This window comes from Eleginops maclovinus, chromosome 23, assembly GCF_036324505.1.
Source record: "Eleginops maclovinus isolate JMC-PN-2008 ecotype Puerto Natales chromosome 23, JC_Emac_rtc_rv5, whole genome shotgun sequence".
Classification (NCBI taxonomy): Eukaryota; Metazoa; Chordata; class Actinopteri; order Perciformes; family Eleginopidae; genus Eleginops; species Eleginops maclovinus.
Window position 1 is genome coordinate 9787738 of NC_086371.1, and position 19674 is coordinate 9807411.

General features: G+C 38.1%; 1 protein-coding gene across 1 annotated transcript; it reads left to right on the forward strand.

Moving 5' to 3' along the window:
• The first annotated feature begins 7271 nt into the window (after positions 1 to 7271).
• On the forward strand, positions 7272 to 19484 carry xpnpep2 (X-prolyl aminopeptidase (aminopeptidase P) 2, membrane-bound). The gene is made up of 21 exons (XM_063877317.1): positions 7272 to 7456; positions 7994 to 8055; positions 8383 to 8493; positions 8694 to 8757; positions 9451 to 9555; positions 10554 to 10640; positions 10794 to 10937; positions 11969 to 12070; positions 13388 to 13469; positions 13964 to 14165; positions 14792 to 14881; positions 15207 to 15316; positions 15493 to 15570; positions 16547 to 16618; positions 16711 to 16771; positions 16982 to 17051; positions 17195 to 17299; positions 17877 to 17936; positions 18045 to 18121; positions 18226 to 18315; positions 18985 to 19484. Exons 1-21 carry the CDS (start codon positions 7405 to 7407, stop codon positions 19183 to 19185), a joined length of 2025 nt encoding a protein of 674 aa, XP_063733387.1. The 5' UTR covers positions 7272 to 7404; the 3' UTR covers positions 19186 to 19484.
• The last annotated feature ends 190 nt before the right edge of the window (positions 19485 to 19674 follow it).

Below are 19674 nucleotides of genomic sequence, written 5' to 3' on the forward strand. Positions count from 1 at the left end.
AACTCGTTCACTTTTTTTGGATCAACAATGGATCACAGGACTGCCTGCATGTGAATGGGGTCACCCAGTTATCAAAAACAATTATTTCAGATTAAAATAATACCATTTGAATACTTATTTTGGGTAATGTTACATTTAAAAACGAATTTGACCCTACTAATGCTACAACAACAACAGATTTGTTTTTATTATATCTGTATAATTCATTGTATTTGATTGTCAACATTTTTATCCCTTTTTCTTGTTTCTTACTTTGTCAAAATACCTTCTTGGGGTGTTGTGGAGTTACAGAACGCCTCAAGGTTCATGAATGTATAACTTTTTCTCTCAGGCTTTTTGAGCAAACATACAGTAAGACATGGAGCAGAAATACTCAAGTGTTATGTAGCTGTAATCTCAGGAAGTGGCAAGATCTGTAATCAGCTTCCCCTGGCTCTGCAGTGGCACAACAAACAAAGGCAGCTCGCGGATTGGAGGCGAGTGACCCCAACATGGCCATTTGTTGTTTACTTCATAAAGAGACTTATGGCTGCATACAGGGCTGCACTTTGTATACGTGACTGAGGTCACAAACCCTCCATAGACTACATAACAGGCCGGACTGCTACTGATTAACTCTTCTTTTCTGCTGCATGTCTATGGCTTTCTTTTCTTATAAATATTCCTCATGATCTTTCACTCTACACAACATTTTGTCCCTCTTAGCACATTAGAAGAACTAGTAGAGCTTTGGAGGAGGACTCTGATTTATACCATTTTAAGAACCCACAACAGCCCTGATGGCCATTTTAAAAATACCCTCCACTCCTCAGAGATACAGGAGAATGTGCATCACAACCACAGCACATCCCAGAGCAGCGTGGGGAACACACATGTTGTATTCCCTCGACAGTTAATCCTTCATGTTGTTCAAACCATTCAAACACTGCTGCACAAGTCATTAAATGTAATTGCTTGGGTTTTTTGGGCAGTCCTGTGTGTTTGATTTGTGTTGATTTAAACGACACAGAGCAAACAAATGTCTGAATCCCTCAGTGGCCCAAAAAATATTCCTCAGCTGTAAGAGATATTTCATGTTGATTTGATTTTAATGCGGCCTGTCCTCTGAACTCGGCACAGATGTGACGCTGGAGGTGTTTTTCAGAGAGCATCCATGTTCGGCCTCGGTGCCCTGCCTTCCCCTCTGCCTCCTCTGACTCACACTCAACACTGTTGCCAGGGCTACCATTTATTAATATTGGTCCATAACTTTGAGCATCATCGCCAGGCTGCAGCTTGGCCGACGGCTGACACTGACACACAGATACACATGCATGCAAACACACACATTCACATGACTTTGTGAGGAGTTGATGCAGATTGTGAATGAGAGCAGCGAATGGAGAGATGTTTTTGAAGAACAGGGTGTTCACTGAGACTGAGGAGAGGACTGGAGGTGGGTTACGTTGGACACTAGCGACCCCTTGTGGCCCTGTGTGTGTGTGTGTGTGTGTGTGTGTGTGTGTGTGTGTGTGTGTCTGTGTGTGTGTGTGTGTGTGTGTGTGTGTGTGTGTGTGTGTGTGTGTGGGATGGGCCCGCCCCTTCCATGTTCAGCACTTTTGCGACTTTTGCTTTAAATCTGCGTCCCTTGCTTACTCTAATCAGGGTTTGAGCCTGGGGTGCACACTGGAATAGTTACAAAGAAAAAACTGATTTCTACAATTAGATACCTATAATATCCTGAATAGTTACAAATAAAAAGTAACACAATTCTTTACATCACTACATTTGACTTTCCAGCTATTTTTCTACTTTGATTTTATTACATTTTACAGGGAATCTGTAGTTACTCTGTGAAGAAAAACATCTGAATTGACATCAATAAAGATAGAATAAGTGTGTGTGTGTGTGTGTGTGTGTGTGTGTGTGTGTGTGTGTGTGTGTGTGTGTGTGTGTGTGTGTGTGTGTGTGTGTGTGTGTGTGTGTGTGTGTGTGTGTGTGTCATTATAAACCATTAAGCAATTGTGATGTGTTATTTGAAGTGAAGACAAGTGTTCTACTTGTGTTTTTGCATATAGAAATAAGATAAATCTACTGTTTAGTTTACCACTAATACATTCTAATGAGTTCTATTGGTTTTTAAAACGTCCTGTTTGGCTATTTTAATAAATAAACAGTTTGATGCACATGCACAGAGTGGTATTCTGTATCAGATTAGCTTCATATTTCCTAACAATATGAACTCCTCTGTTGATACAAGAAATAACAATGGAGCTCTTACACCCCCAGTTGGTCACTTGGCGTAACTTAATGCTGATGCGGAAACTGTGTCACACCTTGATACAGTATAAGGCAAGTTTCCTCTCACTCTTTATTGTAAGATTCACGATAAATAGATGCATTGTAGACACACCTTTAATTGGACTACAATTTAATACACCTGATACTGAGATTATTCAGAGGAAATTGATTTATTCATTGAAAACTAATTATATTTGGCATTCAAACCTTTACCTCATCACTCACAGTATATCGAGCGGAGACAATATTACTCTTCAAAGCCCTCAGGTGGATGATGGGTTGGAGAGTGGTTGATGGAGTGTTCCAGATCAGCAGAAAGGGTCATGGTAGTGTTTGCAAAACTGTTACAGAGTTGAAAGTGAATATTTCAGCAGCATCATATCATATTATGTGCTTTATCTGACTGCATTACTGATATCAGTGCCACAGATATACTGTACTGTTTGTTGCAGAGCAGGACATGTCGTTCTGCCCAACTCACAGGTTTTAAAGTTTGAAAGGATTCACATTTTCACAACTAAAGAAATTAATTCATAATTAATACCATTTTAATTCTGGATACGGGTGCAGGTAGCAGAAGCTTTCATAACTAAGAATATTTATGCATACAGGGAGTAAAAACTGCCAAGACAACTGCTTACATTATGCAAAATTAACACAATAAAATAAAAGTAAAACATCCTTATGCTGTCTCAATTTAATAACTCGCGTTCACACTAAGGAATGCTCAGTGTTGCCATCTTGGCTACATAGCAGAAGTGGAGGGACCAGCAGGGGTTGCACTTAGTCAGGTGAACAGCTCACTACACAAATATGAGTTATACATGTTGGTTGGTAGTACCTCTATGCTGTAGTCGGAAAAAAGCAATCAGTATGTTTATTGGGTTCATTTAGCACTCAGTCAATGTGAATTTAACAGCCCAACCCGGCCTGCAGACAGACAGCGAGATAGATGGATAGATGGTTCATTAATTATCCTCAAGAAGGTTATCTTTCACAGTAGATGCATACATAGCACTATAAAGTAAGACATACTGAAGTATACGCTTAAACGCTTACAGACTTCACTCGATTAAACGCAAAATAACTGCAACTGTTTTTTCAAAGGTTTCTAAAGGTTCCTATCAACAGTTTACAACCTTTGAGTCAAAGCTTCATATCATTTCTCACAGTGTGCTTACTGTTTATTGCTTTTATTGTCATCTACTCTTCTCTGTTCTCTGTGTTATCGGGAAGTTAATCAAACTACATAAGCTTTAATGACCAATGCTGGGTTTTATTGACCCATATGCTGATCCCATGTCACAATAGCAGATGGTGGCCAAACATTGACAGCTTTACTTCTCCTTCCCCTTTGTAATGCAGCTTTTGGTCCAAAGCTCAAGGCAATAGAGAAGCTCAACTGAACTCATATTTTAGATAAGATGTTTGTTCTGCTTTGTATTTCTCATGTAAAATGACTGACAGTAAGAGCTTATGCAATAACTGAGGCTTATTGCGGTGAAATAATAACGTCAGAATCAGAATCTGAATTGTCCAATGTGACAGATTGTCTTTGTCCTCTTCTCAATTATACATGATAAGACGAAAGTAAAACACAAACTTCTGGAGAGCCTGGACTGTGCTGGATGTAAACATGTGATAAGGATGGGACACAAGCCAAGTAAATACCATAAGCTCTCCACTGACAGAGACCTTCATTCAACCTGATTGAGAGACTTTTATTTGAGACAAATTAATATATGTCTCGAGCCTTTGTTTATTGCTTTAACCCACTTATTCAAACCTTGTCACACTGGACACTACACTTCCTTGCGGCTTGTACAATACACCTGGCAGGCTGTACTTGCATCCCCATGTGTTTTCATCATTTGGATGAAAAAGCTCAGCCAGAAGTTACCATAACCCTGGTTGCCTCAACAAAAAGCAATTGGGTTGTTTCCTGGGATTATTGAAGATAATAAGCGCTGTGGCAATCAAAAGAATGTTCTTCCAGCAATCCAAATCCTTTATTTTTGGGAGAAATCCATAAAATATTTGTTTGTGTTTGAGGTAAATCTTGTAGCATGACTACAAACATCTCTATTCTATCAGGCGGCCAAAATATCTGCAAACACCTGCCTACTGTCAAGTTTCACCTGACAACATCATGATTTAAGCTACTCCTCTTTCCTTTTTGGGGAAGAGTTAATAAACGTCCTTATCTGCCACGCAAAAAAAGTCTGAGGTCCTTAAGTCCCGTTCCACATCTCCTTTAGGTCATTTTAGGCTGCTTTTATGCCTGTTTGCTTTTAGTTCATTTGTTAGCCGATCTTTATTTAGTCAGGACATCGCCTGAGAATAAATAAATAACAAACAAAAGATAATACAGATGCAAGACAGATGGATGATTCAATCAAAACTGCCCTGTCCGGACAGGATCTTGGTTATAATTGCCTCTTTTTTATATAAATTTTACAGGGTTCAATAAAACATCTGGTGGCAGATTGTTCCTGTATAATTTTTTGTCAATCGGGCTCGTATCAAAATGTAAAAATCAGGTCAGCAGCTCAGTGTGTCATCCACTCTGCACATGAGAAACTGGCAGTAATTATTTTCAACGCTGCAGACGGGCTGCAGGTGTTTCTAAATGTGATGAACAAAGTGGCTCTATCTCTCCACAGTCTGTGATTCCTCCTTTTCAAATGAGCTGTTCGAGCCCATTGGACAAATCTCTCTCAGGTCACCTGTGTAAAGAGGTAAACAGATGCTCCTGCTGCATTCATTTCCTCATTTTCTAAATGTGACATATTCAGTCTTTTATGATTTCTGTTATAAAGCTGTGAGGATCTTTCAGTCATAAAAATGTAGCTACATTAAGCCATGTTTAATTTGGCTTAAAAAGATTAACATGCAGTATATAAAATGTACTGTTTTCCCCCTGAAAAGAACAAATGAAACAGTGTGCACAGCGTGTATCCATGGGGTTTTTAGTATTGAAATACATTGATTAATGGCAGATGTATGCATTTGAAAGTCATAGACAGCATGAAGATGAATTGGTATGGGTACAGCATTATCCTGCTGTAAAATAAAAATTAGTAAAAACTACTTTAAAGTAACGCATTTTTATGGTCTTTTAAATTATTGTCTTTGATTAAAAACAAGCAAATAATACATTAGAATAAATATAATTCATAAAACGCCATGCTCTGTGTGCTCTTCTTGTTTAATTAAGAAGATTAACCGGGCTGGGGGAAGAAAGGGGCACACAGTTTCTTTAGCTTTCATAGACACCTTTATAATTCCCTAAGATACATTTCAATATACTCCTAATGAAAGGAGAGGGTCGTTTAAAAGGCACAGCTCTGTGATCACATTTTTCTCATGTCTTAATTCAGCACCACAGCGCTGAAGTCTGAAGGTCTGCCAGGTTTTGAATTTATGATCAAAGGCAGTGGATCCAAGAGCACTGTAGAGGTGTTGGCTTAAAATTAAATATTCACATCAGGTACAGTAGTTGCAATGTCAGTAAAACACAGTGGATTAATAAACCAGCAATAACACACTGCTCTGAGAGGCTTTATCATTTCTGTACACCGACTACTTGGCCCAGTTTGAGTGCCCAGAGTCCAATCTCTTTATATAATATGATAATGAATCATAATATCAACACATTTTTGTAGAACACTTCCAAGAGACAGTGCTTCACAAAAGGCAGCACATTAAATATCAACACTTACTAAAGCATATAAAACTGTAGTTAGATTTATATACATTAAAGAAATAAGATTAAGATTCAGACATACTTTCTTATTCCAAGAGGGGAAATAAAGTTTATGTTAATTAAACGGAGAAGTCCGATCACGCTCTACATGTCTGTACACTAAATATGAAGCTACAGCCAAACAGCTGCTTTGCTTAGCTTAGCATAGAGACTGGAAACAAGGGGAAACTGCTAGCCTGGCTCTGTCGAAAGGTAACAACAGTTTTCACTACGACTTTAAAGTGACAAAAATAATTCAGGAAAAGTCCCAAACTTAACCACTGTGTTATTTAGAATTGTTGCCTTTACACTGACTTTTGTACTGAATGAACAAACTGGATATAAAGTGTAAAGTAGGTTTAGAGGTGAAAGTTGAGAATGTGTTACCTTTTAAGACAGAGCACAGCAAGCTGTTTCCAGCTGTTTCTGATCTTTATGCTAAGCTTGCTACACATTTATGTATAATAGACAGACAGAGTGGTATCGACCTTCAGATATGACTCTTTACAATGTCGAACGTGAATATCGGTTTTTCCATTAATGTCAAACTATCAGTTTAACTAGAATAAAATGACGTCAAACTAATTCCAGTAAAAAAGGAAGATATTATGAAATGAAATCCCCCCCCCCTCTTCCTTTCCGCTGCTTTTCCTTTTAGCTAAGTGGCAGAATACATTTGACATGAATGGAAGGATTAAAAAATAAATGTTCTATGGAAATCTCTTCAGGATTACAAGGACTCGTCTATAATATGTGAATCTGTAGACACAGATAGTGTGCATGCATTTATATGCAATTGTTCAAATCCAGGCCTTCATGTGCACATGTACAGGGCTCTCCAGTTTCTTGTGTATTGCATGTAAAACAGCCTATGTTTTAAAATGCATTGCTGCCATCTCTCACTTCTTATTGCTGCAAATAATTAAGATAATAACAGCACAAGTGTGTTTTATTTGATGAAGAACACATGCAAGATGACCGTGCATCTCCGGGGAAAATCCACAGCTGCTGAGTTGCATCGTGACACGATGAAAAACCTTGAGCAATACACAGGTGGGTGTTCATTGTAGTTTGACACTTTGTATTTTAAGTCAGGAAGCAAAGAAATGTTTCTAAACTCCAAGATCCACCCCCAAAGCCGCTGCACATGATTACTATCTGAGGGCCGCAGGGAGAGGAGATAGTGGTGGAGGAGGAGGAGGAGGAGGAGGAGGAGGAGGAGGAGGAGGAGGAGAGAGATAGGAAGAGAGAGAGGAGAGTCATACACTTACCATCAGACACCCACACACACTTTCTCACAAGCGCTGCATACACATTGGAGCACCTGCTTTGCAGCCACTCTGTCTGTGGATCAGCTCGAGACGGCTCGCAGTGCCAAGATGCCTTCCTGTGGCGGCTTGCTGTTGGCTCTGTGTCTGGCGGCACTTACAGGTAGAAAGTTCCTGCTCTGTCCTCACTGATGTGTGTGTGAGTGTTAAGTCTGATGTATGTGTCAAGAGTTTTTCTGAGCTGTGATTATCAATATTTCAATTTTTGAATGACGATGACAGAAGCTGTGAAGGGGTGGGATATTTAATTTGGGATCATATGCAGTTTTGGTTTTAAATTTAGCTTGCAACGGAGGAATACAACATTTCCATCTGCTTTTTCTGTGCATGTTTTCTCATTAGGATTCCTGTGATTACATTTTATCTAAGAAGGAGCAAACAGCTCTTCACCTTTTGTGTCATTGGACAAATCCTGGTTATTCTGATAGATATCATTTTTATCTTTTGCTTTGCTGCTTTGAATTACTTGTGGTATTTTTAGGCTCATCAATTCTGAGGTTTTAAGTTCCATTGATTCTGAAATATTCCAATTGATCATTTCCCCAAAATAAAAAAGAGTGACACTTTTTTGTCAATATAAATACGTATATGTGCTTTCAGAGCTCACTCCCTATCTTTTTTTGTGCGCTTTGCATTTCAGGAAACACTCCTGCTGTTGCTGCAAACGAGCGAACTGAGAGGAACTGCTCTGCGTCTCCTCCAGTGAGTGAAGAGAAGCTCAGTGATTAAAACAAACAATAAAATACAGAAGATAAGTCATAAAGTTGACCTCGGAAAACAGCATTTTCCAATCACGAAACATGTTGCATAAGTTTTATAAAGTTACAGTTAATGTTAACTGCACATGCAGGACAGTTAATGATTACATTGGGAGATACGGGAAGTGATGAATCAGCAGTTATCCAGGTTTTAATGAAATCTTCTGACTTTTCACGCTCTCCGTCTTTCTCTCTCTTTGTTGTTGTTTTGTGTTTGTGTGTGTGTGTGTGTTGTATGTGGTGTGTGTGTATGTGTATGTCTATGTTACAGTACCACCCCAGCACAGCAGTAAATACCACTCTCCGGCTTCAGGAATTACGAGAGCAAATGCTCCTCCAGAATATCTCTGCCTACATTATTCCTGGCACTGATGCTCACCTGGTACATCTGCTGTCCGTCATAATTAATTTATTTGGGAATTGAATGTGTGTGTGTGTGTGTGTGTGTGTGTGTGTGTGTGTGTGTGTGTGTGTGTGTGTGTGTGTGTGTGTGTGTGTGTGTGTGTGTGTGTGTGTGTGTGTGTGTGTGTGTGTGTGTGTGTGTGTGTGTGTGAGAGATGCTAACCTCTGTTTTTCTGTCAGAGTGAGTATATTGCACCACGTGATGCTAGGATGGCCTTCATGACCGGCTTTACAGGCTCCGCAGGTACTATCCCTTTCTGCCTCTTCTTTTCCTTTTTCTCCTTGGCCTTCTCCTCCTCCTCCTCCTCCTGTTCTCCATGACTCACCTCCCTATGTCTGAGTGTCGCGGTCATGCAGCTCCTCTACTTTCATCCCACATCCTCACCATTGAGCCATTTTCCTTCAGTTTTTATCGCTCACTGAATCTTTTCATTCGTCTGAACCCTCCCAACTTCACCATTAAATTAGAAGATGTATTTCACACAATAACGCAGAACGAATGAATGATTGTACATATTTGTGCACTCAGCTGTTGCACGCATTAAAGTATAAGAACACGGATGCTATTCAGTAAAGTGCTGTACGCCAGGCCAAAGATATGCCTGACTTCTAAAAGAAAAACCACTTATTTTCTGGGCGTCCATTAAGAATAAGAGTGAAATTAGATTCAGGGATCTACTCAGCTGTCGCTACTTAAGTGTATGTTTCCGAAGTTTGGGTACAGCACTGGAATGATAATGTAAGCCCTGATAAAACTGTGTTTCCTCCACACATCTCCTCTGTGTTTCTTCTTCCTGTGTCTCTTCACATTCCTGCATTTTTCAACATTAGCCAACCCATCAAACATGGTTCTATGTCAAATCTGACAATAATAGCTGTTTTGAGTTTACTCTCAATATTCTCTCGATAACGCAGCTGCTGTTTTGCCTCTCCGCAGGCACTGCTGTGGTCACTCAGACAAAGGCGGCTCTGTGGACAGACAGCCGATACTGGGTCCAAGCTGAGAGACAGATGGACTGCAACTGGGATCTGGAGACTGACGGTGGGGCGGGGAGCGATCCTATTGTGACTACTTGTTATGACAACGCGGTGCACTCATTAAATTGCGGTTTTTATCTTGTCTAAAAATACCCTGACAAAAGCTGCATCCATTATCAAAGGATTTATATGATAAAAATAGCTCAAAACAAACTAAAACTAACGGCATGTTTTCTCTTGCAAATGTGTTTCAACACTGAACAATGGTGCTGATGTTCAAACAGTTGGAAAAATACAGAAGGGCAACTTTGGATGTTATGACTTTTACATGCACCTACAGTATTGTAGTCAAGGATTTGTACAAAAACAGCTAAATTCTACAACAAAACGCCCAATAGATATTTCTGAGAGACAATCAATAATTATTTGGATAATATTGTATATATTAGCTACATCTTTAGCATTTACCACGTGTATTTACATGTTTATATATGTGGGGAAATTCTTTATTCCTATACTTCACCAATTTTCCTAGCCAAAATATTTCTCATTAACGATATTATTATGATATCTTTAGACGTTTGGAAATAATAATCATAATATTAAGAATTGTTATTTAACTTTACGTTTATTGTGCGTTTTGTCTCATTTTTCGCAAATAAATTACATTTAAAATACAAGTGAAGGGAGTTGGACAGTCTCTTACTAGAACAGTACAAAAGCATATATAGAACAAGAAAATCAAAAATATTACATTTTATGATATTATCACAATAGTACTAATAATATCATATATATATATATATCATTATTTTAAAATATTGTTAACAACCCTTAATAAAATACTATTGAGGTTATCTGAAACAAAATAATTAAATAATTTGATTGATCGAATCAATATAGTACATTAGTTTTCACAGTTTAGACATTTCTTCTGATTTGAATTAATGCACATCTAATTGGCAAACCCAAACCATTTCGAGCACAGGTGAATAAACTGGATTTCTTCTGTCACATCCTCTTGAGTCAACATCAACTTCTGTCATGTGTGATGTTCCCCAGTGTCCGTCAGCAGCGTGGCCGAGTGGCTGATCTCCGAGGTCCCGACAGGCGGCCACATCGGCTTTGATCCCTTCCTCTTCTCCCTCAGTGAGTCTCCATCCTCCTGTCAGTCCAGGTTAACATCAATAAAGTGCTCGCAAGAGTAGATGGAAAATGATCGATGGAGCCTCCAGACGCAGACTGTTTACTCATCATTGATTCGGCTCAGTGTGTGTAATCATCTGCAATTTCCTCCATTAGAAACGCAGGGGGACTACAGCGTGAACCTGGAGTCGAGCAACCGCAGCCTCAAGTCTGTCCCTGTTAACCTGGTCGACCAAGTGTGGACGGAAAGGCCGCCCATCCCACCTGACAACCTCACACGCATGCCTGAGAGAGTCATACGTAGGTCTCCTGTGCTACACACACACACACACACACACACACACACACACACACACACACACACACACACACACACACACACACACACACACCCACACCCTGCACTCTGCCTGTGAGGTGCCACTTATCTATGTGCTGATAAATACCTGCAAACTGGACAGAAAAGCAATAGGCAGCTCCACAAACACAGCCATAAAGAGTCTGTCCATGATTTTATGGCCGCCTTTAAGATCAAATACCATGTTTGAGAGAATGGAAAAGCCTCGGAGTAGGAAGTTGTCTGGACGCCAGTTATCCTTATTAGTCTTTATGGTGGGAGAATAGGCAAATGGAGAGCCTATCATAAACCTAATGGCCTTTGTGTGTGTGTGTGTTATGGTGTGCTTGAGTTTTAAGTGAGTTCTTTTCTAAATGTGGTCTCACAGTTTAGGTAGGAAATCTTGCACTCACTCGGTGCTTGGCAGTGTGGGTAGAGTCCATCAAGGGATGAGCAGTTTGCAGACGACATGAAAACAAAAGGTCAAAGTTAATGGGATTCAATAATGAGTGTTTGCACTTAAGTCTCTTTTATAGACGAAAACTACTATTCACAACTTTAGGAGACGTTGAGTTTAACCCCTGTTTCTCCATTCAAATTAAAATATAACCTTATTATATAAACATAGAGAAGTTAAGAGCTGCACGAGGGATTTTTTTAATAAACAATGGGTCTCATTTGTAATGTGAAATGTGGTGTTCTCTTTACTTTTTCTCAAGAAGCAGTTTACTGGACTGTTAGTTAAGTGTTTGAATTTGAGCTCCCAACTTTACTGTTTTGCTTCAATCTCACCGCTCTCATCAAACTCATTGAATTCGGCAAAACTGAGGACTGAGTCAATACATCTGTTTAAAATGCTTTATACTCAGCAAGCTGCTGTCAAAAGATGTCTCTCCCTACTGATTAAGATCGTGATTAACATGCCTAATAAAACTCAATATCTGTCACAAATGGGGATCAAGTGTTAAGTGTCGTGTATAATGTGTGTTTGCAGAAAGGTCCTGGCAGATGAAAGTGGAGCACATACGGAATCAGATAAGAGATAATCCATACGAGCCGACAGCTCTTCTGCTGTCCGCACTGGATGAAACAGCCTGTGAGTAACTCAAACTTCCTCTATGAAGCTATTAATAAAACATGGTGCTTATTTGGAAAAATGAATAATAAACCACACCAGCAGTATTCACTGAAAAACACATGAGAATCAATTTATTCATTCTTTATTTAGCCTTCAAAGGTCCCATTAATTAGACATATTTTCTTCCAGGGGAGTCCTTGTCAAAACAGAATGAACAGATTCACATAAAAAACAATTTATCTTAGGACACAATACCATCTATATCCATCACACAATCCATCTTAAGGTCAAGACCTTCTGGTCAATTTGTATGAGACCTTTAAAGGTTTTCAAAGAACCGTATTTCCAAAGTGATTAGAATGTGTTCCTCATTTCATGACCTGGTGCATACAAAGAGAAATCAAAGCTATGGGGAGGCCATGGGGAAATAAAATATTCGATTTTGGAGATCTTTAGTGCAATAGTTGCTGGTACGACTAGATAAATATGATTAGGTAGTTTTTCTTAGAATAGCAACACAGTTTGTAGAAGCATCTGGTTAAACATTCAGTATTATTCGTTACCACTACAGAAACAACATTTTATTTCCCCTCAAGACAATCTTATGAGTAGTTTTTAAATGTACCTACAACTGCAGATCAAATTCCCTGATTTGAATGAATGCAAAAACAACAACATGTGTGATTATTGTTCAAATATAACCAGTAATGAATCCTATACTGTGTACTAATTGGGAGATACAGTAATAGGATATATAACAATGAAACAGGATACCTTTAACAGAGCATAACATTTTCAACAATGGCTGAAAAGTACTCCCAAATGTCTTAATTTCCTCTTTTTTTAGACCACCAGCAGGGTCCTTAATAGCTGCTTATTTTTGATAACGCCTCAGGACAGTTCTTAAAATACAGTTTGCATAAAAAACAAATGGCAGGGGAAAACAAAGCTCAAATGCAAAAACAGCATTTAGATTGAACTGGAGGCTGAGGAGTTGCACATTATACTGAGAATATAGTAAAAAAACTGCAAAACAAAATGGCAAAAATATAGAGAATAGTCTTCAGATATTTTTAAAGAACAGGGAGTTTTTCAAAAGCATGTTTCTTATAAATCATCAGGAACACTGCTGAGCTTCAGACCTCTCCTGACTTCTGATTTCAGAATTAGCGAGTCTGTTTTCAATGACAGGGACGCAGAAGAAGTCACGTTCGTCTGACAGAAACACTTGATAGAAACGCCGTGCCTCAGCTCAGTTGGAAGAAGGAGATGATTGAAATGAATGCGCAAGCTGCTGCTGACGGTCAGCTATGGTGTGTCTGTTTTGATTTCTAGGGCTGTTCAATCTTCGCGGCAATGACATCCCCTACAATCCCTTCTTCTACTCCTACACGCTGCTCACAATGGATAAGATCTTGTAAGTTAAGTGACATAAAAGGATTTGAGGACTTCCCAATAGTGCAACTATTTTAAATGTTATGAAATTTGCACTGATTGAAAATGTAATAAAACACAATGATGTAATAAAATATCATGACACGTATTATTATAACATCTGCACTGATGATGTGATACCCTATTACATTACTGGGAAATTATATATTGACAATGTCTAATCTATTATCTACCCTTTTCTCATGGAATATTGAACAGCGACCAATCAAATGTGTTTGATTTTTCATTAATAAGGATTCCAAAAATACAAATAAAGCCTAAAGTTTACATTTCCAAACATGATGTTACAATATCAGTCAGGAAGTTTAATTACATGCGGCGTCAAGTAATTGGGTTTTATTATATATTCTTTCTCGTTAAGTGCCAACATTGTGAGATTATAAAGAAATGATAACATTATTCAAACAATAACCTCTCTTTTTATGAACCACTCTCCCTTCTTCCACATCTCCATAGGCTCTTTCTCCACACAGAGAGAGTGACAAATGAACTGAAGGTGTACCTGAACGCCTCATGTGAAGGGCCCCTCTGTGTTCAACTGAAAAGCTACGACTCTGTGCGAGATCACCTGAAGACTTATGTGGATCAGCCTGGGGTTAAAGTGTGGATCGGCACAGAGTACACTAACTACGCACTTTATGAGATCATTACACCAGAGGTTTGCAGACATTTTATTATATTACATTTACTCTACTGCATCATTTCCTGCGTTCTTAGTGATATATTGTGAGCTGAAGATAGGCTCTCTGTTACTGCAGTTTGCCAGCACTCGTTTGCTGCGACCAAGCTATTTATATAATGAGTTGTATTTTTATAGCTGCATTAATGATTTTTCTCTTTATAAGAAATTGATGTAACTACTGTGGTTAATGTGAAAGAGGTCACTCATTGTGAAAAAAACACAAAGAACCCTAAAGATTACCCTGCGTTATACTCTTTTTTAATTGAAAAGGTACCATTATTTATAAAACAAACATCACACTGTATTGAAACATTTTTGGAGTTGTATACCATGAACTTTGTCATAGACTTCTATACAATCAGACTTCTTCTGCAACCAGTGGAGTCGCCCTCCTGAGGCCATAAGAGAGAGTGCAAGCTTAAGCCTTCAAAAAACACCTTTGCAGTACCAAAAATAACTTTTTCACTCATAATAGAAAAAATCCAAGCAGAGATCGGAAGTCAACAATAATTATAAATGTGACTTTTTAAAAAAGTAAAAAATGGATAATATTACAAAAACATTATTTTTTTGTAATAATTATGTTGTTTTTTTCAACGTAGGAGAAGCTAATGACAAGCCCCTACTCTCCTGTGCTGACGACGAAAGCAGTGAAAGATGATACTGAGCAGCGGATCTTGAGAGATGCTCACGTGAGTCACCTGCACACAGACAGTACATACACAACCACATGCCATGTACATGCATACATGAGCACAAATGTAGCTCATATCTGTGCTCCTATATGTGTGACTTCACTGTCAGACTGGTGGGACTTTTATGAATCGTTTTCATCAAGAGATTGAACACTTCAGTGAACACACGCCCTGAAATATTTATTAGCTTGTCCAAAGGTGTCTGAACAACTTTGCAACATGCCATGTGACTCTGCTTGTGTGGGCTGTGCTGTACTGTTATTGTATTGTAAGTGATATGAGCCTCTGCTCGTTGGTGTGTTGTTGTTGTGTCTGTGTGCAGGTGAGGGATGCAGTCGCAGTCATCCAGCTGCTGATGTGGCTGGAGAAGGCAGTGCCCGAGGGGAAGGAGACCGAGCTGACTGCTGCAGAATACGTCAATAAATGTCGCGCGTGAGTGCACACGAGATGGAGGAAAGCTCTGTTTCAGTCAGAATATGAGTTTTGTGTAGCCTAGAAAACATTATAAAGGAACGCAGAAGTAGAGAACTATAGTTAAACTGAATTTCAAACTCAGTCATGTTTATGAATTTACAAGGCAACTAATAATAATATAAATGTCTGCACAGCAAACAGAAAGACAGCAGAGGCCCGAGCTTTGAGACTATCTCTGCAAGCGGACCCAATGCTGCACTAGCCCATTACAGGTAAGATTTATTCATCTCACTGACATGTTTATTGATATCAAACAAATATAAAAATATCTATTGTTTGCCTTTAGCTTGCAACATTCATTACTGCAAAAACGTTTTTTCAGAGCATACAAAAGGTTTCAAACTGATTTGGAGGTGCTAAATAAATGAGAGGGTGCATTTAAGAGGCCTGGAAGTTTAACAATTGACTTGCAATTGGAAGAGAAAGTTATCAAATCCTTTAAGTAAAGTAAAGTTAGTCCTCTTATGTGTTTACCTACTTGGCAATAAACCTGTTTCTGATTCTGATTCTAAAAATATCACAGTTTAAATTCTTAATCACAGATAAATTCAAAATGTTACTTGCGTGAAAGTACAGAATAATTATCAGTAATATAAACTTAAAGTATAGTGGTCAGCATAGGTGTATTTGTATTATTCATAGGACATGTTATATAGTAAGTAGGTAATAAGTAATTAGCACAATAATGTAGTTGTCAATATGGAAGCAAATATAAAGCATTTTCCTACATTTGATTGATTTTGCTAACCTAACTTATGAGGCACTATACATCACCTCGAGTGAGGGGCCCACCCCTTTGTATATTTTTCTGTATGTGGCCCTTGGTGAAAAAAGTGTGGACATCCCTAATATAGATTAATGCAATAATAAATGCATCATATTATATTAGTATTTTACATGTTTCTTTAAATGTAAAAGGTAACCAGTATCTATTAATGTAGTGGGGTACAAAGTAGCCAAGAATGGAAATACCCAAGTAAGTCACAATTGTACTTACGTAAGTAAGTGTACTTAGTTACTTTCCTTTAATGATATTCATGATGATTGTCATGCCCCCTCTTAAAGTTAAATATACATGCCTTATAAAATGGTACTCATTAATGTTGAACTTTACAAACACCGATCCTTAAGGTTTACAACCATCTGAAGTGTTACTTTCATTTCCTGTTTTTCTGCTATTTCCTGCAGCCCTTCAGAAGAAACCAGCAGGAGGCTGACAGTTAATGAGATGTACCTGGTGGACTCCGGCGGTCAGTACCTGTGAGTAAAAACACTCTGCTCAAACACTTTACAGTTTCATATGACAGCTGTTGCATTTAAAATTAGTCATCCTGTCTGTCATCTACTCTCAGAGATGGGACCACTGACATAACTCGTACAGTTCACTGGGGAACACCCACAGCCATGCAAAAGGTAACTAGTATATCGTACTGAAAATGTGACAATTTGTAGCAATATTTAAACGTTGTCTTTCAAAACAATGTTTCTGCATATTTTTATTTATGGATTTTTTACTTTTTTATGTAACTTTTGGTTGTAAAAGTGTTTTTTTCAGTGAACATCATCCAAATAATTACTTTAAATCCCCTTTTCCTCTCACCAATCACATGTTGTGTTTTGCAGGAGGCCTTCACTCGAGTGCTCATGGGAAACATTGAGATATCTCGAACCATCTTTCCCTCAGGAACACGAGGTCAGCATGAAAAACATTATACCTTGAATTCTAGTGTCACAACTAGAGAGCCCCATTTCTCCACTTTGTGATCAACATTTTGTAAATATTTTACTGCATTATCTTTGTTTTGAAATCTGTGTGCGGCTTTTGTTTATCTTCAGGTGTGAACATGGAGATGCTCGGTCGCCGTGCATTGTGGGAGGTGGGCCTGAACTATGGCCATGGCACAGGCCACGGTGTTGGAAACTACTTTGGAGTTCATGAGTGTATGCTTTCCTATTTTTTCCAGCAAGTTTGGTTTCGACTTATTCAGTACAGTGATTTGTTTGATCGACAGTTAAAATGATGTTGACAGTGGTTACAGTCATATAAAACAGAGACACTGGAGAATCTGGGACCAGAGAAAATGTAACTCTAGTCTTTAAAAAATACTTAATGATTCATTTATTAGCAAAATAGTTGCTGATCAATAAATGATCCAAAAACAAGCATTGTTGCAGCTCTATATGTGTGTGTGAGCTTTTTCTAAAAATGTCCAATTCATAAAAGTCAAAACAGATAGAGAAATGGACGCTGCATTTAAATACCTAACAACGTTATGAAAAAAAGCTACAATTTGATACATAATCAAGATAAAATACAACACTACTGCCTGGAGAAAGGTACAAGACAACAGTATACAACTTTTACAAAGATAAACTATAGAACATCCCAATTCATGTCATGCTAGCTACCTGCAGAAAATATGCAACAATAATGACACAGAATAATGTTCACATATGTTTTTCATACATCTTTTTTTCTTACCTTTTTTTATAATGTAGTGTTATGATGTTTTTTTAGGGCCGGTTGGCTTTCAGAGTAACAACATTCCATTCAGAATCGGCATGTTCACATCTATTGGTGAGTTGATATTACTTATTTTTAAATACATATATATCCATTACATATAACACAACATAATGATTAATCTAAAGGAAATGCAGAAAAATACAAATGATTTTCTTTCAGAACCTGGATATTACAAGGAGAATGACTTCGGGATCCGGATTGAAGATGTTGTTGTGGTCGTACCTGCAAAAACAAAGGTAGATACACAACAGAGATTTGTTGATAATCAGCAATTATTTAAATTATTTCTTCTTCTACTGGCAAGAGATTTGTTCTCTGAATGTCTATTTCTTTCCCTCAGTATGGTCATAACTACGTTACCTTTGAAACGGTGTCGCTGGTCCCATATGACAGAAAGCTGATTGACACCTCGCTTCTCAGCTCAGAACAGGTAAGACCTTACGTTTGATCACTGAAAATGTAACTACATCACAGTACTTGTAAATGTGCTTTGTTAATTTACAACACTGGATCTGACTGCACTACAACAAGGAGATACTAAAAAGTGTTTACCCAAAACAAAACTGTAAAAGAAGGCCCAATTGCATGCAATAAGGTAAGTTTACTTCCCCAGAGATATGAACAGTTTCCTGTTTTAATTTGTAAATACATACGAGTGTGACATCAACCGAGGCTTTCGTTTTCCTGCTTACTGACTTCCTCTTAAAACCCCCTTTACACTTCAGTTCAAAAGCTTCTCCACAGCTCGGGGATTCTGTAAGAAAACAAATCCATGTGTGAAATTAACATCAGTGTTTATGTTTTCATTCAAGGTGCAAACATAAGATGAGTTACAGAAGAATTATTGTACGGAAAAATGACATTGTAGTTTGCAGTGACAAAACTTTTTTAATGTAATACAAAAACAAAGTCAACCAGAGTCATGAAAGTTAATAAGTTAATTTATTCAAATACTATACTTGGATATTTGTTGAGATACTTGTAGTTAACTTCAGTATATCCATTTGATCTACTTTACACTGATATTTTTATTCAACAATATGAGTGCTTTTCTACAATTGTTTTCTGACTTTCATTGAGTGTTTTTCTCTCGCTACAGCTTCAGTGGCTGAATAAATACTACGAGACAATCCAGAAGCTGTTGGGTCTTGAGCTGGACAAACAGGGACTTCATGAGGAGAAGAAGTGGATGCTCAAACACACAGAGGCCTTCATAAAGTCTGGATCTTCTGTGGCTGTCTGCTCCTCCTCGCTGACTCTCATCGCCCTGGCTGTCGCTCTCCTCCACAACATCATCTGAGCATCTTCATCCCTCTTGCACATTAACACCATACTGGCGCACTAATGTTACCCTTATGCAGGCTCTATTGAGCAGCTAAACCAGGTCGAGAGATGCATTGCAATTTATAATTTCATTTAAATTAAAGGATATATTTGTTTGACGGTTTAATTAATTGTAAATTGTTGATATTGTGGTGTTTTTAAAGTTTGAAATTATATGTTGTGTCATTTTTAATGTTTAGATTTTTTGCTTATAATCTGGACATTTGTATGACCAGTTGATATAATTTCTATTTTTATTAAAGTAAGACTCTTTCAAACAAATGTGTGGACAAGTGATGATTTGGATGACTTTGACTTCACAAAATCAGAAAGATTTTGACCTGGCTTTGACTTGAATTCGTTTATAAAATTTGGTTCAAATGTTCATGGATTTATCTAACAAAAACTATAATGAAGATACAATTAGTTAAATGTCGAAAATCTAAGTCAGCACAATGCCCAAAGA